Source organism: Entelurus aequoreus, linkage group LG11 (assembly GCF_033978785.1).
Source record: "Entelurus aequoreus isolate RoL-2023_Sb linkage group LG11, RoL_Eaeq_v1.1, whole genome shotgun sequence".
Lineage (NCBI taxonomy): Eukaryota > Metazoa > Chordata > Actinopteri > Syngnathiformes > Syngnathidae > Entelurus > Entelurus aequoreus.
Window position 1 is genome coordinate 62,068,543 of NC_084741.1, and position 23,936 is coordinate 62,092,478.

At 37.3% G+C, this 23,936-nt stretch overlaps 1 protein-coding gene across 1 annotated transcript in view; it reads left to right on the top strand.

Moving 5' to 3' along the window:
- LOC133660324 (intermembrane lipid transfer protein VPS13B-like) overlaps nt 1-23,936 on the top strand; it is a 563,168-nt gene that overhangs the window by 406,290 nt on the left and 132,942 nt on the right. The window contains 3 exon segments of the mRNA XM_062063728.1: nt 9,178-9,380; nt 12,073-12,289; nt 19,738-19,922. Of these exon segments, the coding sequence (XP_061919712.1) occupies nt 9,178-9,380; nt 12,073-12,289; nt 19,738-19,922 (605 nt within the window).

Consider the following 23,936-nt stretch of genomic DNA (forward strand, 5'->3'; position numbering starts at 1 on the left):
AGTGTGTGTCTGGGTTTGTGTCTCCCACTCACATAGGAATGAAAGACCACCATTCAACATTTAAACCATGTTTGGGAGTTTCCTTGGGCTGTCAAATAAATCCTCACCATGAAAATAAACCAATTTGATAAATCAGCGAGCTCTGTGCGCCACAACACCAGAAAACACAAGCAGGTAAACTGCCAACTTGTATCGACAACATATTTTTCCTGGACACATGACTCATCTCAGTATGAAAAGAAAAATCCCTCTTTTATTGCAACACTCCTGTTGTGTTGTCTGATGATTGAGTATAACTTTACTCAGTTTACCGACTCTGGAAAGATGTGTCATTTATTCATCATTTCATATCTTTCACACCCTTTCCCTCTGTGCATGTTGACATCCATTTGTCTCCTATCAGCTCCTGTTCCACTCACTTGCGTTCCATCTTTCCTTCAAACTTCACCTATCCTACTTTACCCCGAATGAACCCACTGGAACTTTTTCAAATTGCAGTGATTTTTTTAGAACATTATTTGCGTCATTATCGATTGGGGCAAGTGTTTAGTCTGTCTATTCATGTATTTTACATTCTAAATGGAACACTGATAACAATCCTACCTGTACGCAGCTACATGTGCAGTATGTTAATGGTAGGCTTTTCTGTTTAAGTCGATAAAAAAAATCTATTGATGTTTATATCAGTTGCACAAGTATAGTACTTCTTTGCTATTCGCAGGCAATAGGAAATCAATGCAAGTAATTGAGACTAGGGACGGGTACCTTTCACATTTGAACCAATACTAATTTCCGGTAACTTGAAATCAATGGCGGTACCAATTTTTTAGTACTTTTGTGCGTGTTAATGAATGTTAATTGTTAAGACTACGTCACTTTTTGTCAACATGTTTTACGGCAGTTCATTCGTGCACGCCTCCACTGCTACCATGGTTCTTGTTTTTTTAAAGCAATATTTATTTCAATAACAATGTAATGTAAAACATTTAATTAATAACAAGCATTATTTAAGAATATAGTATTTCTTTCTAAGGCCTACGGATCCGTACTGAAACCCAAACGATCTGCTCGGCAGCCTTAAATGACATACATCAATTCACAATACTGCCAATTGTAAAGTCTCCTTTTTGTTATCCTGTGATATTATTCTGTGATAGTTAAGTTCAAAAATTTACATTTAGTGAAAATTGACTCTTGAGAATTTGATTGCGTCATTCATTGCAAAGACAGCGGAGTGAAAGGAATCGAAATCGTCCCTGATTTTTTTTTTTAAGCTACTCATTGTTGATTTTCATATTATTGTTCTCTTTTCCTACTATGTAAGCTTTTCTTTTTATACAAAACATTGAAATATCGCAGCATGTGACTTCGCAGCAGTGCCTTCATAAAAAAAATAGCAAGAAAGAAAGGGATATAGTTTTTGCACATGCGTGGAGCGATGGTATAGTGACACCGCCCCATGCTTTTGTTGCCTCACAAGGTGCCGCCATCTTGCAGGGCCAACACAGATAGACAGACAACATTCTCTTATTATTATAATCAAATGACAGCAGTCATTTCCATTTCTAATATAAGTGTTTAGGCCCACTTACAATAACAACAAATATTGTTTTTCATGAACTGTGTACTTGTATTGTTTGTCTGGGTGGAGGTCCTGCTTTGGAAACAATTTGTACCCCTTTCAGACATTGCATTTAGTTCCCATTAAAACATTCACATTTTGCACAATGAGATGTAAGCAGGGGATCATGTGTACATTCCTCCAACTTCTTGTTTGTAAAAAATATATTTTTATTAGTATTTATTTAATATATTAACAGCATTTCATGATTAATATTTATAAATTAAGATTCCTAATAAATGACACTAGAATAAGCACACATTTGATTGGTAAATCATAGTGTAACGACCTGGAATGACACTTTATGTGTGGTGTTGGAGTTGTCCAACTTTTTGTGTGGCTGTAAACGCATCACTGGCTAAGTGCCATATGTGCATTTGTTGGCGCAAGTGAGAAAGAGCGAGCGGCTGCTGTTGATACAACAAAGTTCCTTTTGGTCTGGTTTGTACTGCAGAAAATGACCACTTTTGCTGGATATAATTTTTTTTACTGATGTTTTGGTGATGTGTTTATGGCCGACAAAGAGTTTTGCTCAGTAAAGTGATGGATGGAATTCATGTCCTCAAAGCATCTCGACCGACGTTACAATATTTGAACAATGATGACGAAAACTGTTTTCTCCGTCGTGTCCGTGTGTCGAAAATTGTTATGCGCTTATTTTTTTATTTGGTTTTGTGCGTGGCATAGATTTGCCGTGCGCGGTGGACGCTTGAGCAGTGCGCAATTGCACAGGCGCGCACCTTGGAGGGAACGTTGGTTGTGAGTTCAAACCCCGGCCGAGTCATACCAAAGACTAAAAATGGGACCCATTACCTCCCTGCTTGGCACTCAGCATCAAGGGTTGGAATTGGGGGTTAAATCACCAAAAATGATTCCCGGGCGTGGCACCGCTGCTGCCCACTGCTCCCCTCACCTCCCAGGGGGTGATCAAGGGGATGGGTCGAATGCAGAGGACAAATTTCACCACACCTACTGTGTGTGTGACAATCATTGGTACTTTAACTTTAACTTGAAGTAGCAGAATATAAATAAAAACTTTTTTCTAATTTAATTAACTGATTTAATCGATTAATCCTTGCAGGCCTAGACGTCAAGTTATTACTCTGTATGCGTATGCTGTGCATTTTGTGCGTAACTATCACATATTTATGAACCATTACCATCTTAAAGGCCTACTGAAACCCACTACTACCGACCACGCGGTCTGACATTTTATATATCAATGATGAAATCTTAACATTGCAACACATGCCAATACGGCCGGGTTAACTTATAAAGTGCAATTTTAAATTTCCCGCTAAACTTCCGGTTGAAAACGTCTATGTATGATGACGTATGCACGTGACGTCAATTGTTGAAGCGGAAGTATTCGGACACCATTGAATCCAATACAAAAACCTCTGTTTTCATCTCAAAATTCCACAGTATTCTGGACATCTGTGTTGGTGAATCTTTTGTAATTTGTTTAATGAACAATGAAGACTGCAAAGAAGAAAGTTGTAGGTGGGATCGGTGTATTAGCGGCTGGCTGCAGCAACACAAGCAGGAGGACTTTGACTTGGATAGCAGACGCGCTATCCGACGCTAGCTGCCGACCGCACGGATGATCGGGTGAAGTCCTTTGTCGCTCCGTCGATCGCTGGGACGCATGTGAGCACGGGTGTTGATGAGCAGAAGAGGGCTGGCTGGCGTAGGTGGATAGCTAATGTTTTTAGCATAACTCTGTGAGGTCCCGTTGCTAAGTTAGCTTCAATGTCGTCGTTAGCAACAGCATTGTTAAGCTTCGCCAGGCTGTAAAGCATTAACCGTGTAGTTACAGGTCCATGGTTTAATAGTATTGTTGATTTTCTGTCTATCCTTCCAGCCAGGGGCTTATTTCTTTTGTTTCTATATGCAGTTAAGCCCGATGCTATCACGTTAGCTCCGTAGCTAAAGTGTTTCACCGATGTATTGTCGTGGAGATAAAAGTCACTGTGAATGTCCATTTCGCGTTCTCGACTCTCATTTTCAAGAGGATATAGTATCCGAGGTGGTTTAAAATACAAATCCGTGATCCACAATAGAAAAAGGAGAGTGTGGAATCCAATGAGCCAGCTTGTACTTAAGTTACGGTCAGAGCGAAAAAAAGATGCGTCCTGCACTGCACTCTAGTCCTTCACTCTCAAGTTTTTCATCCACGAATCTTTCATCCTGGCTCAAATCAATGTGGTAATCGTCACTTTCTCGGTCCGAATCGCTCTCGCTGCTGGTGTAAACAATGGGGAAATGTGAGGAGCCTTTCAACCTGTGACGTCATGCTATTTCTGGTACAGGCAAGGCTTTTTTTATCAGCGACCAAAAGTTGCAAACTTTATCGTCGATGTTCTCTACTAAATCCTTTCAGCAAAAATATGGCAATATCGCGAAATAATCAAGTATGACACATAGAATGGATCTGCTATCCCCGTTTAAATAAAAAAAATTCATTTCAGTAGGCCTTTAGGGTGAATGAAGTGTGTTTTCTGTCGAAGGAAATGCAACACTTTATTTTACTAAAAATCTGCATATTTGTTGGATTGCGACTATGCGGATATCCTCTGTGGCTCACTAATGTTGGAAGATGAAATATATATTTTAAAATGGTCACAATGTTAGCTGCATAAGTGCAAAACAATGGCAATGACAGTTGTAGGTGCTCCACTTTTCTGCTTTTTCAGACTCACTGGAGGCCACTTCACAGGGCAATATTAGTCATTCTGGTCTGAGGTTTGAAAATGGGCTGCTGCTGCTGTTGCCGTGACTGACCTGACCAGCTCAGCCCTGCCATGTTAGCAACTACTAGATGAGGTTGGAGTCTGCTGATTTATGGGAACTAGAAGGCCAACTTCTGGAAGCATATGACCACAATTAATGACCCATCTGCGATTAAATGGAAAGGACAGAGAGTGCTGTCTTATTGTGGTGGCTCCTGCTATGTTTGCTTCTTTCAGGATGAGTGGGTGTTTGGCTTCTCAGTGTGGATCTTACCATGTTTTTCTGTCAGCCTCGCTCTGTTTAAACATGATGGTTTACAGCAGGGCCTGAGTTTTACACACCAGTGGTATTGAGATCACATCTCAGTATCAGGTATTACCGGTATTTATTTTTAAAAAATCAACCACGATCCATTTCAGGCGGCTGGTCGACCTCCAATTTGTTGAAATTTTATTACAAATGTTCCCATAAGAATCAATTACAGTTGAAATCATATGTTCCACATTCAAATGTTCTCCATATCGTTTTAATAGATGCACAATACCTATGGGATACATTACATGGGACATAACATAACATCAGTAAGCATACTCTTATTTTTGATGACGTTGGCGTGTAGAGAGAACGTGTGTGGCCAATTTGCATAAGAGACCAAGAGACCTTAACTCTGAGGACACGAGCCAGCAAAGGTACCTCCTCCGATAGACATTCCATTCTTCTAATATCATTGGTAAAATTGTACTGACCAACCAAAATGTTGGTTAAAATTTCAAATTGTACAACCATTTGGGGCTGTTGACTTAGGTCTCACTGTACTTTATTAAATCAACTTGGAAACTTACATCAACGTACAAGCTTGATTGGTTGTGTGACGCAGCTCTCAACGCAAAGCACTTGCATCTCAAATCAACGTCTCCAATTAAAATTAGTTTAAATGAAATTAATTGAAATGAAATTAATTGAAATGAAATTAATTGAAATGAAATTAATTGAAATGAAATTGATTGAAATGAATTTAATTGACGCTTCGCCCCTCCAAAACAGCAGACTTTTAACAAATAACATACCTTTTAAAAAGAGAAACAAGGTTTTAGATATGAACTATTATATAAAAACAATGCAATAGAACGTAGTACAAACAATTTAAGTAGTTTTATGGAGATAAGTAATGATAATGAACAGTATTTACCTTAGAGTGTGGAATTCTATGGGATATCCTACCAGCTGCTTCTCCGTCAAACACACCATCAGCAGCTTTTCCAAATTTGTATGGATAAATGTCCATCGTTTGGATATGTTTTTAACATCCTTGCCTGGCGTTATCAACTCATTCTGCTTCAATATGGTGCAGACTAGCAGTTATACACTCAAATTGCTTTGACAAGTCGTCTACACACTCAATCATGTTTACTATGATTTATTTTTGTAATTCAATGAATATCATCCACTTCTTCTCAGCACTGTCCTTCACAGTCACTTTCTTCCTTACCATCCTAAGTTATGTTAACCTCTAGCTACTCTATAAGCTAATGCTAGCGAGTAAGACCAGATGTTTTGGGCAGATCTTACAGTGTTCACTGTGATATTTGCCACACCAACTCATGACGGAGATGCTTGTAACTCAAAATGTTGCTTGCAACTTAAACAATAACATTAGCCGAGACACAGCTCTTATCTCAAAGCACCCTAAAGTTGGGGCACTCTCAAGTTGAGTTACCGCTGTTATTCGATTTAATTGCTTTTCAATGAATTTCAAATAAGGCTGTCAAAATAGACGAGTTAACTAATGTGATTAAGCACAAATAATAATTGTGTTAATTAGAGGTGGGAATCTTTGGGCACCTCACGATTCAATTACGATTCAAGAGCTACAATTCGATTAAAAATCGATTATTGATGCAAATTTAATTTATGTATATTGATGCAGTTTTACATTTCTTTTTTTCACTAAATATGCGTTTATCACTTGCAACTTTAAAAAACAGTGCATTTTATAATTAAAGAAAGATAATTCCCATTACATTTATTAAATTAATGGAAATGTGTGCAAAACTGGAACACAAGTGCTCTAAAATGAAGGAGCTGGCTGTAGTCAGCCAAATTTTAGAACTGTCTGCATTACTTTATTTACACTACCGTTCAAAAGCTTGGGGTCACCCAAACAATTTTGTGGAATAGCCTTCATTTCTAAGAACAAGAATAGACTGTCGAGTTTCAGATGAAAGTTCTCTTTTTCTGGCCATTTTGAGCGTTTAATTGACCCCACAAATGTGATGCTCCAGAAACTCAATCTGCTCAAAGGAAGGTCAGTTTTGTAGCTTCTGTAACGAGCTAAACTGTTTTCAGATGTGTGAACATGATTGCACAAGTGTTTTCTAATCATCAATTAGCCTTCTGAGCCAATGAGCAAACACATTGTACCATTATAACACTGGAGTGATAGTTTCTGGAAATGGGCCTCTATACACCTATGTAGATATTGCACCAAAAACCAGACATTTGCAGCTAGAATAGTCATTTACCACATTAGCAATGTATAGAGTGTATTTCTTTAAAGTTAAGACTAGTTTAAAGTTATCTTCATTGAAAAGTACAGTGCTTTTCCTTAAAAAATAAGGACATTTCAATGTGACCCCAAACTTTTGAACGGTAGTGTACATTAAATAAATCGATTATTGACGTTTGCTAATCAATTTTACAATCGTCTATGTCCGAATTGCGATGCATCTAAAAATCAAATATTTCCCCCAGCTCTAGCATTAATCATGTACACACATAGATTAATCATGTATTTTTTTGGACCGTACAAGCTCTTTTTTAACCGCTATACCAGGGGTCACCAACCTTTTTGAAACCAAGAGCTACTTCTTGGGTACTGATTAATGCGAAGGGCTACCAGTTTGATACACACTTAAATAAATTGCCATAAATAGCCAATTTGCTCAATTTACCTTTAAGTCTATGTTATTATTAACAATTAATGATATTTACACTTAATTAAACGGTTTAAAAGAGGAGAAAACACGAAAAAAATGACAATTAAATTTTGAAACATAGTTTATCTTCAATTTCGACTCTTTAAAATTCAAAATTCAACCGAAAAAAAGAAGAGAAAAACTAGCTAATTCGAATCTTTTTGAAAAAATAAAAAAAATAATTTATGGAACATCATTAGTAATTTTTCCTGATTAAGATTAATTTTAGAATTTTGATGACATGTTTTAAATAGGTTAAAATCCAATCTGCACTTTGTTAGAATATATAACAAATTGGACCAAGCTATATTTCTAACAAAGACAAATCATTATTTCTTCTAGATTTTCCAGAACAAAAATTTTAAAAGAAATTCAAAAGACTTTGAAATAGGATTTAAATTTGATTCTACAGATTTTCTAGATTTGCCAGAATATTTTTATTTTATTTTAATCATAATAAGTTTGAAGAAATATTTCACAAATATTCTTCGTCAAAAAAACAGAAGCTAAAATGAAGAATTAAATTAAAATGTATTTATTATTCTTTACAATAAAAAAATTAATTTACTTGAACATTGATTTAAATTATCAGGAAAGAAGAGAAAGGAATTTAAAAGGTAAAAAGGTATATGTGTTTAAAAATCCTAAAATCATTTTGAAGGTTGTATTTTATCTCTAAAATTGTCTTTCTGAAAGCTATAAGAAGCAAAGTAAAAAAATTAATGAATTTATTTAAACAAGTGAAGACCAAGTCTTTAAAATATTTTCTTGGATTTTCAAATTCTATTTGAGTTTTGTCTCTCTTAGAATTAAAAATGTCGGGCAAAGCGAGACCAGCTTGCTAGTAAATAAATAAAATTTAAAAAATAGAGACAGCTCACTGGTAAGTGCTGCTATTTGAGCTATTTTTAGAACAGGCCAGCGGGCTACTCATCTGGTCCTTACGGGCTACCTGGTGCCCGCGGGCACCGCGTTGGTGACCCCTGCGCTATACGGTCAGTGATCAGATCAATGCATATGTCAGTACAAAAATCACCAAGGAGAGTCCGACTGGTGTGCTTGCTGGCCAATTTCACTCTAAAATACAGCCTGAAAGAACTTTAGATAAACTTGTTAAATGACATACATTCAAGTAAAATGTTTAAACATGTTCCTGGCAGCACGGTGGTACAGGGGTTAGTGCATGTGCCTCGCAATACGAAGGTCCTGAGTAGTCCTGAGTTAAATCCCGGGCTCGGGATCTTTCTGTGTGGCGTTTGCATGTTCTCCCCGTGACTGCGTGGGTTCCCTCCGGGTACTCCGGCTTCCTCCCACCTCCAAAAACATGCACCTGGGGATAGGTTGATTGGCAACACTAAATTGACCCTAGTGTGTGAATGTGAGTGTGAATGTTGTCTATCTGTGTTGGCCCTGTGATGAGGTGGCGACTTGTCCAGGGTGTACCCCGCCTTCCGCCCGAATGCAGTTGAGATAGGCTCCAGCACCCCCCGCAACCCCAAAAGGGACAAGCGGTAGAAAATGGATGGATGGATGGATGGATGTTCCTGGATGACATCTGTCAATAAAATTGCATATGTGTACAAATATCAGGGTCTTTTCTCAATCAAATTTTATTTATACAAGCAAATAATCCCCTGTTGTTAATCATGATTAATCCAAATTCCAAAATGTAATTAATCTGATTAAAAAATAATCATTTGACAGCCCTAATTTTAAAGTTTAATATGATATGTATGTGGACACTGTTGCAGTATCACTGACCTAACATTTTCCATTGTCATTGTCCAATGTTTTGAAATGTGTTGCGTAACCTTGCATAATTTCTTGTCACTTTTCCTGCTCTCCCAGATGCAGTTCAATCCGCTTCTGTGCAGTTGGAGCTGCAAGATGTGCTGGTGAGAACTGGACTGAAGGAGCAAAGCCATGTCCTACTGGGGCCTTTTTCCTGCAGTAGCTCACTGGAGGCTCGGTGGTGTCGGCACAGTGGCAGTCCTGGACCTGAGCCTGGTGCCCCTAAACTGCTGCTGGACCTAAAAGGAGGCCTGCTGCAGGTCTGAATACCCATGGATTTAATGCACCAGTCATTAACTACAAGTTACAGTTGTGTTCATTAATATTTTTTTTTATCTTACATATATTTATTTGACATTCACGGGGTAGTTTGGCTATAGTCTTTAGTAAGGATTATGGATTGAATGCTCCAGATGCAAAGCGACAACAGTATGTGACTTTGAGTCGTGGAATATTATACGGCTACATTTAAGCAGGGTGATATTTGATATGCAGCAACAAAGATAAATAATGTTCCCTGTTGAAAATTCCCTGTTTCAATTTCAATAACTGATTGCATTATTACTAGGCGTTGCTCCATATTACTACTTCAGAGCGATCATTTTCAGTGGATCCCCTAATACAAAAGCGCTTGTTTTACTTTGCAAATATTGCCGTTTATGGTGTTTTAATCAAGTGCTGTACAAAAACCACTGGAATTCCTTCCGATTCCTTCATCTTTTTTTCTCTTTCCAAATGCCTGAAACTCCCTGAATTTTCCTGTTTAGTCATAAACCCGCTCTAGTGCATTAGTGAGTAGCAAGCAGGCAGGCAGCTCCATGTGTGAAACACTTTTGACTCAGAAATTCCTGGTTCTTTATCCAGATCACAGCAGACACGCTTCGATGGCGTGTGGGAAGGGGAACGCCGTGAAAGGATGATGCTCGGTTGTTTGGGTAGCATTATTGATGATGTAAAGCAATGACTCATGCAGCGGTTTCTCCACTTGTTTTGGAAGATAACGTTGAATTATTGTTGTCAGAATTCACATATTAGTCGTGATTCTTAGTCACTGTGTAGGCTTTTTCTTCTGTTTTCTGTTCTTACATTTCCCAACACATCATACTAGGGCTGCATGATGCATAAAAACTTTTTTTTGATTTTTCTCTCCAAAATTGCGATTTAATTTGCGTTTTTTTTCTTTTATACATAAAAATGTATAAAACTCCGAAAATATCGAGTGAAGGAAGACATGTTATCTTTACACTGTCAATCAACATATACTTGTGCCAAAGTACCATACATTAGAACAATATGCAATAATTTAATTTTAAAAATAGTTAGCTTTCTGCATATAGACTCAGAGTTTTTTTTTCTATTTAATGTTTTTAAACTGAATAAATCATTGATAAAAAATGTTTCAGTGTTTATAATGTAATGTAATCATAATGTATAACAATGTAAGTAACCATTTAAAACAGTGGTTCTTAACCTGGGTTCGATTGAACCCTAGGGGTTCGGTGAGTCGGGTTCGGCGGAGGTCAAGACACACCCGACTCATCGTGTAAATAAAAACTTCTCCCTATCGGCGTATTGCGGATACGGCAACAGCAGAAGTCACACTGATTTGCAGGTGTGTAATTTGTTGTGAGTTTATGCACTGTGTTGGTTTTGTTCTTTGAACAAGGTGATGTTCATGCACGGTTCATTTTGTGCACCAGTAAAAAAACATGGTAACACTTTGGTATGGGAACACATATTCACTATTAATTAGTTGCTTATTAACATGCAAATTAGTAACATATTGTCTCTTAACTAATCTTTATTAAGTACTTATTAATGCCTTATTTGGCATGGCCTTATTGTAACCCTAACCCTCTAATGCTGGCCCTAACCCTAACCCTAACCAAATGACTCTAAATTAAGTCTTTATTACTTAGAATATGTTCCCCTAGTGTCCAAAAAACTCTAAATTAAGTCTTTGTTACTTAGAATATGTTCCCCATACTAAAGTGTTACCAAAAACATATACTGTAACTTTGTCTTGAATTTGAAAAAAAACATAATTTTTATTTTTCACTAAAGAAGGATTCGGTGAATGCGCATATGAAACTGGTGGGGTTCGGTACCTCCAACCAGGGTAAGAACCACTGATTTAAAAGTATATACATTACATCTAGATAAACATATTACACTTTCCATTACTGTAGAATTGTTTACAATGGTATTGTGGTTTAAAGGTAAATAACTTTACCCTAAATAAACAACCAAAAAATAAAATGGGTTAATAAATTAATTAAATTAATAAATATTAAACTTCTTAAATTGCATTTTTTACGTTTGATAAACTCGGTCAGACGTTGTCTTTTTGTTCATTGCCATTACATGATCACGACATTCTCGCTAAATGCTCATGTTGATGGGCTCATATTGCCATCCAAATTGAAGATGAAATCCTCTCACAATGGGACATTTGGCTTTGTAATCATATATTTTTTTCCTCCTATTTTTTGTTACTTTGCGGCGAGTCGCAGTTAGGGAGGCTGTCTATGCTTCCTGTGTGTGTAAGCTCGCGCCCCGCTCTAGTCTCCGCCCACCAAGACAAAGATTGTGTATGACTAAAAAGAGGGCTCACTGCGTTTTGTTAATTTTATTGTTAAATAAACACGCTCAGGTGCTGAGAGCAATGCACAGAATAAGCTGTGTTTCTCCCTGTTTGAAGCAAGAGACAAATGTGAGGCTCAATAATTCTGATTGGCGATCATGGCTCTCAAATGCCGGTGACAGCGAAAAAAATACAAAAAAAACCCTTTACCTCTTACGGCTACGTAATCGCACTAATTGAAACCTTAATGTCGATTAATCGTGCCGCCCTATCTCATACTGTTCTTTTCTGTAAGTTTCATAATTTAACTTTATGCTTCCATTCTTCCTTTAAATGAAACCGTTTGTCTTCTGCATTCAACTTGACAGGTGTTTTGGGGACAAGAACACTTAAATTGCCTGAAGCTGGTTGAGGAGCATCTAAGAGTATATTACACTACCCATAGAGGGGACACGGTTGACAATGTCCCCAAAGCCAAATCCTGCCAGACCCAGCCACCACCCTCTCCAGGCACTCTATGTCCTCGCTCAGAACACAGCTCTGATGACCTGCGGACAGGACAGTTCCAGTACATCCAGGACTCAGGTATATATTCACGTAGTGATACAGAACCTAATGTAACTTAGATTCACCGTCCGTTTTGGTCCCAACTTTATTTGCTTTCCAGTCAATTTGTTTGGAACTATAACCAAAAGTTACATGTAGAGTTTCATCAACATTTAGCCTTAAGAATGGGATGTATTGTGGTCGTGTACAACCATGCATTTAATTTCTGTGTACTGCAGAACCTTGATTTACTAACTCAGTTGTTTCCTAAACAGGGTTTATAAATAGGAACGTTTATATATTGAAAACAATTTCTCCATAAGAAACAATGTAAACATGAATCATGGATTCCAGCCTCGACAAAAGTTGATATTTTAGTAGAAGTTTGCACACTTTGAAAACAATATAAAGCTCAATGCAGCAAGGTTATAATAGTTTTGGATTTTTCATTATAGAGTAGTTTTATTTAGTTTGGACTTTTCCCCCCTCTAATTTAGTTAGTTTTAATTAGTTTTTGGGCCGGTTTGCTAGTTTTTGTTTGTTTTCATTTTTCCTGAATGCTTAGTTTTAGTTTAGTTTTTATTAGTTTTAGTATTAGTTTTACTTTTTTCATACTCTCAATTTGTGCTTTGTCTTTTCCATCTTAGCTCCAATGAGGTTATTCACTCGTGCAGCACCGTGTGATATGAATTTTGACTCCAGTGAAAAGCTAAACTTTTTGAAGGCAAGCAAGTCACACAATCTTGTAGACATACCAGTCTCACTAAACATATTATTTACGAATGCATCTTCCCGCTTGTGGTGCTCCTGTGTCTGCGTGTTTACTAACCCCAGCTATTTGGTCGTTGGTGATTATGGTCATTATGGTTGTCTCCTCCTTCCCGATGCTACCTGGCTAGGATGTTGCTTCCGCTTCAGCGGAGCGATGCAGAGAGAGCCACTTTTTCAAAGTACTCGCGATTAGCCTGCTTGTGCAAGCCTCTCAAATGGACTTTCAGATCCATGAGGATTTTTTCCTTGAGAATTATTCTACACATGTGATTACCTGGTTCCACTACGAGGCACTTGCTTTTCTCTTTTTCACCGTCATTTTCCAAGAAATCCCATCTACGACTTTGCTGCTTTTTCTCAACTTCTGTCGCCATTTTGGCATGAAGAGTGATGATGAGAAGCCGAATCTAAACGAGAAGTGACGTGAGGTGCATTGTGCTGCCAGCTCAAGTAAAATTGCTTCAGCGAAATTATTTGATTTCATATTAAGCCGAAATCGACAAAAGCAGAGCATATTATCTATAATTTCAGTACGTTTTAGTTTTGTAAACGCACAATACAGTTTCATTTGAAGTTTTTTTTAATCTTTTAATTATAGTTTTTATTTATATCCATAAAAAAATATGTTTTTTCAATTCTAGTTTTTGTCATTGTTTTCATTAACGATAATAGCCTTACTATACAGCAGTGTTAACTTTGTTGATTAAAAACGTTCATCTTAGGTATTTTCAACAACCTATTTTCTTTTGCTATACAGCAGTGTTAACTTCGTTAAATAATAATTTTCATCTTAGTTTTTGTCAATAACCTATTTTCCCCTGACGAAAATATGATGATAACAAATCAAAACAAAATGCACGCTAACTAAATTGATAACAAAATTAACTGAAATTTTCGTCGACGAATAAAAACGAGACAAAAATGTTTACAGAAACTAAATCTAATCATATTTGATTTTGTTTCGGGTGGTACAAGTTAGGAATATATGCAATCACAGGTCTTCATAGAGCACATATGAAAGAGAGGCTGGTAGTTGGTTAGACTTAGACTTAGACTTAGACAAACTTTAATGATCCACAAGGGAAATTGTTCAACACAGTAGCTCAGTTACAATGATGGAAAGTGTACAAAGGAGATCCAATCAGATGCTTTTCCTTGTGAGATGAGGAAGTTGGATTTCTCATCGTGAAAACAATAATGTGTGGATATACCATGTTCCACATCGAAAAACATGTTACCGTAACAACATTGCAAGGCAAGGCAAATTTAATTATACAGCCCAATTCGTACACAAGGCAATTCAAGGTGTTATACAGAAAATTACAACAAGGCAAAATTAAGAATACAATACTTATACAAATAGTCATAGTTCAATTTAAAATCAATAAAAAAAATCATTCAAATCAAAGAGTGTAGATAAAATATTTTCAGTTGTCATATGCTCAAATAAATAAAAGTGCTTTCAGCCTGGATTTAAACATTGCCAACGTTGTGGCTTGTCTCACATGTTCAAGAAGGCTATTCCAGATTTTAAGGTAACTGAAACACAGCCTCTTGTTTGGTCCTGACTCTTGGCACCAGCAGGTGACCACTCCCTGAAGGTTCTCAGAGCTTGAGATGGGTTATATGGTTCTAACATGTCAGAGATGTAATTTGGCAAAACACCATAACAAGACTTGTACACAAGCAGAGCTGTTTTAAAGTATATTCTCTGAGCAACCAGAAGCCAGTGCAGTGACCTGAGCACCAGACTATTATAGTCATATATCCTGATTCTAGTTAGGACTCGAGCAACAGCATTTTGAATGTACTGCAGCTTCTTTATAGCTTGTTTAGACAGCCCAGTGGGAAGGCCATTACAGTAGTCTAACCTGCTGGAAAAAAATATATTGCCAGGGTATACATAATTTTTGACTTATTTTATAGTCAGAAAAAACAATATTCTGAATGGATAATCATTTAAAACCTATTGGTTAACCAGTGACACACTTTTAAATATTATTTGTATGTGTTTTATTATATCAGAAACCAATTGAGTGTAGACGTCAACATCCACACTGTCTGGAATCATTGAAATCTCTGAATTGAGTGGAGTTTGATCTGATTCCTCTGCCTGTTTCCACTTTAAGTAACATGGTGTTTTACTTTTTCTTTTTCTGCTTTATATGAACATGCACACATAGAAACATTATACAAAAGGGATCAAACTTCTCCCTGGCTTTAGACCAGTCATCCACTCTGTCAGCTGTGATTGACTCTTACATTGTTTCACTTTTCTTTGATGCATTTATTATGTTGGCTGAAGCAAGAGAATGAATACTGCTTGATCTGGGACAAAGAGAACAATCTGTTTGCAACATGTTGTCAACAAGCACAGCAAAGTAGTCTCCCAAAATACAGAAAAGTGAAAGTGTCCAAAGTTTCCAAAGGACCTGAATCCCAAACAGCAGCAGCAACTTGATTCAAACACCACTCAAAAGTTTCGATCTATGTCATCCAGTTTTTGCAGGTGCTTGGCACGATTCAGTCAATGACTGTTTACTCTCTAGAGAAAAAGTTTACTCAAACCATCTGTTTATATACTACTCCTTATGCATATAAACATTCTGCAAGCATGGAAACATCTACGCAGTCATTGTTTTGTTTCAGGTTCCATAGAAACCTCTATAAATGCATCACGGAATTCCAATTCTGCTTTTTACAATCTTTGATCAAAGTCCAGATCGTATTCTTACCCTGACTGTGTAAATAAGAGTGGATAGGGACTGACTGACCAAAAGCAAAAGGAAGTCAATACTAGCAAATTAGACAAGAGAAATTAAAGAAGGTAGGACGGGATTAAAGGACTCGGACAAGACCATGGGAGATCCATCCATCCATCCATTTTCTACTGATTGTCCCTTTCGGGGTCGCGGGGGTTGCTGGAGCCTATTCGGGCGGAAGGCGGGGAACACCCTGGGCAAGTCGCCACCTCATCGCAGGGTCAACACAGATAGACAGACAACATTCATCATCCTCGCTCATCCATGCGGACTGGACACTGGCCGAGTTGGTGGGCGGCCGAGAGTGGAGTCGGCTCTCTTGGTTGCTTTGTTGGGTCTGCTCCTGTCTCTGGCCATGCTCCCTCCACCCCAGCAGACGGTGGCGTGGAACACCGCAGAGGCCACCACAGTGTATATGTTTCTTTTACTGTTTATTCATAGCTGTATGTAGATGTGGCTGGTTGCATCAGCTCTGCTCTTTTTAATGTCTTGATGTTTCCCTCTTACACACATGTTTATGTGTGCTACGGCTATGAGTTGTTTTTTCCCTTGGCCTCAGTCTGGACCCCCTCTCCAGGGGCCCAGGCTTAGACCATTTTTTTTTTCTTTCTCACCCCCCAAACCATCCACCCCCCCATTGTTTACCTGTATCTCACCTTTTTTGTAAGGGGCGCCGGAAGTTGGCAGACCCATCAGCGATCCTGTTCTGTCTCCCTGTAATGTTTGTCTGATCTTGAATGGGATTGTGCTGAAAATTATTAATTTCCCCTCGGGGATTAATAAAGTATTTCTGATCTGATCTGAACATTCACACACTAGGGTCAATTTAGTGTTGCCAATCAACCTATCCCCAAGTGCATGTCTTTGGAGGTGGGAGGAAGCCGGAGTACCCGGAGGGAACCCACGCAGTCACGGGGAGAACATGCAAACTCCACACAGAAAGATCCCGAGCCCGGGATTGAACTCAGGACTACTAAGGACCTTCGTATTGTGAGGCACATGCACTAACCCCTGTTTCACCGTGCTGCCCACCGTGGGAGATGACACAAACAATTACATAGAACAACAAGTCATCATGATGTATACGAGGAAAAATAATTGTTACATTCCGAACAGCACAGTACCACTCAGGATAAAAGAGGAAGTCGAAAAAATGAATGGCAACAAAATGTAGTTATCCAAGAAAGTATTTTATTTACTATTTGCACAAGTGCTATCCGATGAAGTAATTAACTTTGGGTAACATCTTTTTTACAAATCCTTCTTATTCTCATTCTTTTTTCTTTTTTTTTATATGTAAAATTGAAAACCCTTTGTGGTCCAACAGTCATTGAATAATGACAGCTCAGGAAGCTCTGTTAGTGTTTGTAAAAGTATTTTTACTTTTAGTTTTAAAAGTCTCTCAGCTGCTTTGGGATACTATTTTGTGCTGAATTCCCTACCACTGTAGTTGTGCCTTGCTGTAGAAAGACTGCAGCGGCAAGCACCTGCCAGCTCATATGAGTACATCCCCCCCCCCCACCTTGTCACATTGAAACTGTCACGCCTCATTGTACATACAGTAGGACATTCTTTTGCAGTATACCGTTAGATGATTAAATACAAAACCCAAAACCAGTGAAATTGGCACGTTGTGTAAACTGTAAATAAAAACAGAATACAATGATTTGCAAATCCTTTTCAACTTGTATTCAATTGAATAGATTGCAAAGACAAGATATTTAATGTTTGAACTGAGAACCTTTTTTTTTTTGCAAATAATCATTAACTTAGAATTTAATGTCTAGTACCCGCACGCTTTTACTATGAAGCCACGCTGTTGTGACACGTGCAGAATGTGGCTTGGCATTGTCTTGCTGAAATAAGCAGGGGCGTCCATGCTAACGTTGCTTGGATGGCAACATATGTTGCTCTAAAACCTGTATGTACCTTTCAGCATTATTGGTGCCTTCACAGATGTGTAAGTGACCCATGCCTTGGGCACTAAAACACCCCCATACCATCACACATGCTGGTTTTTCAACTTTGCGCCTATAACAATCCGGATGGTTCTTTTCCTCTTTGGTCTGGAGGACACGACATCCACAGTTTCCAAAAACAATTTAAAATGTGGACTCGTCAGACCGCAGAACACTTTTCCACTTTGCATCAGTCCATCTTAGATGAGCTCGGGCCTAGCGAAGCCGGCGGCGTTTCTGGGTGTTGTTGATAAATGGCTTTCGCTTTGCATAGTAGAGTTCTAACTTGCACTTGCAGATGTAGCGACAAACTGTAGTTACTGACAGTGGTTTTTTGAAGTGTTCCTGAGCCCATGTGGTGATATCCTTTACACACTGATGTCAGTTTTTGATGCAGTACCGTTAGGGATCGAAGGTCACAGGCATTTATTGTTGGTTTTCGGCCTTGCCACTTACGTGCAGTGATTTCTCCAGATTCTCTGAACCTTTTGATGATACTACAGACCCCCCAGCATCCAAAATCCGGCCCACGGGAAGTGCCAAGTAAAAAAAAAAGGTGTTAATTTTTATTTTATTGTATTTTTTAATTTTTTTAATTTTATCTTTCCTTTCTAATCCATTTTATACCGCTTGTTACTCTCGGTGTCTCCTAGCCGCTCAGGCAAATCATATTGTCTAAAAATAAATTTTCCCATTGATAACGTGACAATGTTAAATGTTGATGAACATTAATGTTAGTTGATGAACATCAATGTTAATTGATGTTAAATGACAAAACAGATTAACTCGCTGGAATATAAAGACAATGTATATATATACAGTATATACTGTGTATATATATATATATATATATATATACACAGCCCGGCCCCTGGCCAAAATTTTTTAACCCAATGCGGCCCCCGAGTCAAAAAGTTTGGGGACCCCTGCCATAGATGGTGAAATCCCTAAATTCCTTGCAATAGCTCATTGAGAAATGTTGTTGTTAAACTGTTTGGCAATTTGCTCATGCATTTGTTCTCAAAGGGCTAACCCTCGCCTCATCCTTGTTTGTGAATGACTGAACATTTCATGGAAGCTGCTTTTATACCCATTAATGGCACCCGCTTGTTCCCAGTTAGCCTGTTCACCTGTGGGATGTTCCAAATAAGTGTTTGATGAGCATTCCTCAACTTTCTCAGTCTTTTTTACCACTTGTGCCAGCTTTTTTGAAACATGTTGCATGCGTCAAATTACAAATGAGCTAATATTTGCTAAAAATAACAATGTTTACCAGTTTGAACGTTAAGTATCTTGTCTTTGCAGTCTATTCAATTGAATATAGTTTGAAAAGCATTTTCAAATCATTGTATTCTGTTTTTATTTACGATTTACACAACGTGCCAACTTCACTGGTTTTGTATGTGTTTCGCTTATTATAATTCATTGGGGGGGGTTTTTTGTCTTTTTTTTTTGTGATGACAGGTGAGAAGGCTCTGCCTGACTGGACAATGATTGATTGATTGATTGATTGAAACTTTTATTAGTAGATTGCACAGTACAGTACATATTCCGTACAATTGACCACTAAATGGTAACACCTGAATAAGTTTTTCAACTTGTTTAAGTCGGGGTCCACGTAAATCAATTCATGGTAATCCTTGGTTTGCTGTCAAATCAGCTTGGTTTGCATCATGGGCCATCATGAAAATATCATGCTGTTAGTTTTAGAGTAGAGGTGGTTATTTTTTACAAGGTTTTCGCGTAAACAAAAAAGCTTTTTCAGCTTTTTTGATGAACTTTTTGTTTAGTATCCTTCAATATGCTCAGACTGTACTGTTTTCCAGTAAAATTTCACCATATTTATCAAATAATTAATTGCACTGCCTATTATTCCCTGTTCTGTAATACGCTCTATTCATATTTTTTGGGTTACCGGTTGTTTTCCTTCAACTGCAATATTTGCTTCATTTGTCTTTTCAGTCACAATGAAATTGCACTTTTTTTTTTTGTGCAGCCTCCCGGAGGTGGCCAGGGCCCCATGAGGTGGTGTTCTACAGTGAGACAGAAGACAGTCCAGGGCTAATGGTTTGGAGGTACCCTGAACCTCGTGTCCTCACCTTCGTCAGGATAACGCCTGTCCCTTTCAACACCACAGAAGACCCGGAAATCAGTACAGCTGACCTTGGGGACGCCTTACAGGTAGAAACCAGCACACATACAGTACACGGTAAAAACAACTTGTATGATTTACTTAAAAAGAAAAATGTAAAAGCCACTTGCTGATAGATTTTCAAGTAAAATACACTTATGGCAATTGTTCAGATTGTCTTAAAGGACATTTTGCCTCTCAGGCTTCATCAGTTCATGCTCACAGACTTATTTAGGACAGCTCTAGTCTGAGAGCCTGGTGCCAAAAGCATTTATCCTCAACAATGGAGGACACACCCCGAAGAGAATGCTTTTGTGGTGCAAAATGACAGTTATAAACTTGTAGCCCATTGTTACACATTTTAAATAATGTCGTATTAATAATTGATACGACACCTGCTTGCATAATGTTTACATGATTAATATAAAATCTAAAACATGTAAACTCTGAACAGAAAAATAATAATACCATGAAGGTATCATCCACACATACATTTCCACTTGTCTTAATGAAAATATGAGTGCAACACTGATCAAATATTCCTTATACAACCTTCATTTTGCTTATGCACAAACTATAGTGCATGTTTATCTATTTTATAGAGGAATGAAGTTAATCATAGATTGGGCACCCAATGTTATTCAAAAAAGTATTGATTTTGAATCAAGAATAGTTTTGAATCGAAGCTTGATTCTGAATCATATCATTATTATGATTTTTTTCCCCCCACATTTAAAACACTTCCTTGTGGTCTACATAACATGTAATGGTGGTTATTAGGTCAAAATGTTGCATAGATTGTTTTACAGACCATATTTAAGTCGCTTTCTGACTGTTTTCTTCAGGAGGCGCCGTTTTGTGGGCGCTCTTATTTACGTGGCTCCATTTTGACAGCGTCTTCTCCCCATCATGTGTTTAGAGCTTTTTAGCAAGTGTACAACTGTATGCTACTTTATATTAGAAATGGTAACAGCACAGAATGAATGCCCCACAACAATAGGATATTGACTGCAGTGCAGGCTGCAATGGCGGATGCTTGCAAATTTTCGGGTGTTATGCAAATCCCAAATACACATCCGCAGGTACCAATAGGTAGGAAAAGTTAATTTAGCATAATATTGTGAAACAAAACGCCACATAATAGGTATCCTAATAGGTGCCATTTTAGTGTCCTTTTACACACACCATAATAATACCCGTATGTTGAAGCACAGCACCTCTGACTACGGTAGCCAAAAATCTCCGCGTTGCATCAAGCGGTGCGGCTTTGTAGCTTACCAAAGTCATACTAAAACATTTTGACAGATTTTTGAGTGCTGTGTGTAATGTTGTTTCGCCACAATGAAACATCGTTTTGGTGTTGCTCGCTTTCGGTTACTTGCTATTTATTGAACAGGTGTCAACTTGCAGTCCACACGTATCTCTTATGTGAGACTGCCACCTACTGGTCACACTTATCATTACACCATGTAACAAATAAAATTGCTTCAACCAGAATTATATGGACATTAGGCGCATAGGGTTATAAGGTGCACTGTCAATTTTCGAGAAAATTGAACAATTATAAAAATTTGGTACGTACAAAAACGATAAACTCACTTCCGAACATTTTGCACTTTTTGTTGACTAACATTTGTCCTATCCCCACTATTTAAAGCCGCTAACATCATCACATCACAATATCGCCATTTCTCGTGACAGAGTGAGAACTTTGTCACCTTGGCTACATATTACTGTATCTTTGTGCTGGTCGGCGCTCAGTGCTGATGTCGTTTTTAGCAGGCTCGTCTTTCAGAACATGAACAAATGAATACCATCGAAATTGTCTTGTATTACTATCGAGGAACAGTTATTAAACTATATATATATATATATATATATATATATATATATATATATATATATATATATATATATATATATATATATATATATATAGGTATATGTATATGTATATATACATATATATGTATATATATATATATATATGTATATATATACATATACAGTGGGGCAAAAAAGTATTTAGTCAGCCACCCATTGATTGTCAATGGGTGGCTGACTAAATACTTTGTGTATATATATATATATATATATATATATATATATATATATATATATATATATATATATATATATATATATATGTATATGTATATATACATATATATATATATGTATATGTATATATATGCATATGTATATGTATATGTACATATATTATATATATATATATATATATATATATATATATATATATATATATATATATATATATATGCATATATATACATATGTATATGTATACATATACATGTATATGTATATATACATGTATATATACATGTATATGTGTATATATATACATATATATATATACATACATATATATATGTATATGTATGTATATGTATGTATATAATCTATATATATATATAATCTATATATATATATATATATATATATATATATATATATATATATATATATATATATATATGCATATATATATATATATATACCGTATATTTCGGACTATAAGTCGCAGTTTTTTTCATAGTTTGGCCGGGGGTGCGATTTATACTCAGGAGCGACTTATGTGTGAAATTATTAACACATGACCGTAAAATATCAAATAATATTATTTAGCTCATTCACGTAAGAGACTAGACGTATAAGATTTCATCGGATTTAGCGATTAGGAGTGACAGATTGTTTGGTAAACGTATAGCATGTTCTATATGTTATAGTTATTTGTATGATTCTTACCATAATATGTTACGTTAACATACCAGGCACGCTCTTAGTTGGTTATTTATGCGTCATATAACAAACACTTATTCAGCCTGTTGTTCACTATTCTTTATTTTTTAAATTGCCATTCAAATGTCTATTCTTGGTGTTGGGTTTTATCAAATAAATTTCCCCAAAAAATGCGACTTATACTCCAGTGCGACTTATGTTTTTTCCTTCTTTATTATGCATTTTCGGCCGGAGCGACTTATACTGCGAAAAATGCAGTGTATATATATATATTGTGTGTATTGTGTTTTCTATAGTGCGGTTTGTGTTATCACTGCCGATCTTGAATATACATTACCGTGAAACCTTAACCTAACTTGACGCTTGGCAGCCGACAATGGCTGGCAACTGCAGAAGTTTCCTACATGGGACAATGTGTCTGAAAAAAGGGTGGTTGACTGTTCTGGTGTAAGTGTGCTGACCCGAGGCATAGTTCAAGCTGAAATGGTCTCACCGGTGTGTCGGTAGTTGGGCACGCCAGCATAACGTCTCATTGAATGAGCGACACCTCATGCAAAATCCTTTCCAAACACAGACATGCACAGACAGATATATCACACTGTCAAAAGCTGATGTATCTCCAGGAAAGTATGCATCCAGACAGGATACTGTATATTAGTGGTCTCCGGGAGTCATGCTGCTAAGACGAAGGACCAAGGGGCCTACCGAGTAAAAAGTACACATACCTTTTACTGCACCTTGCTCAACCGCCTACGGTGAAGAAGAAATAAATTGTGCAGAGCTGGGCTCAGTACCAATATGACGCTCATAATCTGAGTCAGGAGAGATCCACACCTTACATGTTCTTAAATGACAGAGAGCCCCGCTGTCCCTCCTAACATGTAATACACAGTGAGACAGCTGGGAAAGTCATCTTGCATGCTCTGGTGTGAAAAGCCAGGTGTCTTCAAACCCAGATGAGGTTATGTTTTTGGCAGGCTGTTTCAGCTACTGAGTCTGCAGAGGCCCAGTGGGGGATAAGATCCCATCTTTTCTCCGATCACTCATTTTATGCATTTCAGTGCACCGTCTCCCTTTCCAGCATAACAGTATTAAAGTCATGTCACACTTTTTTTGAATCTCCAACCATCAGGAGCGTTGAAGTAAAGATGTAATGTTTGAAGATTTTTTTTCTGCCATTTAAGTATATGACCTTCAAAATAAGTTTTTTGTTTGTTTGTTTTGTTGTTTTGGTTTTTTTTAACATGAAAACAAATTTAAGTGATATATTGTATGAATGGATGTACCATACAGTGTTGATT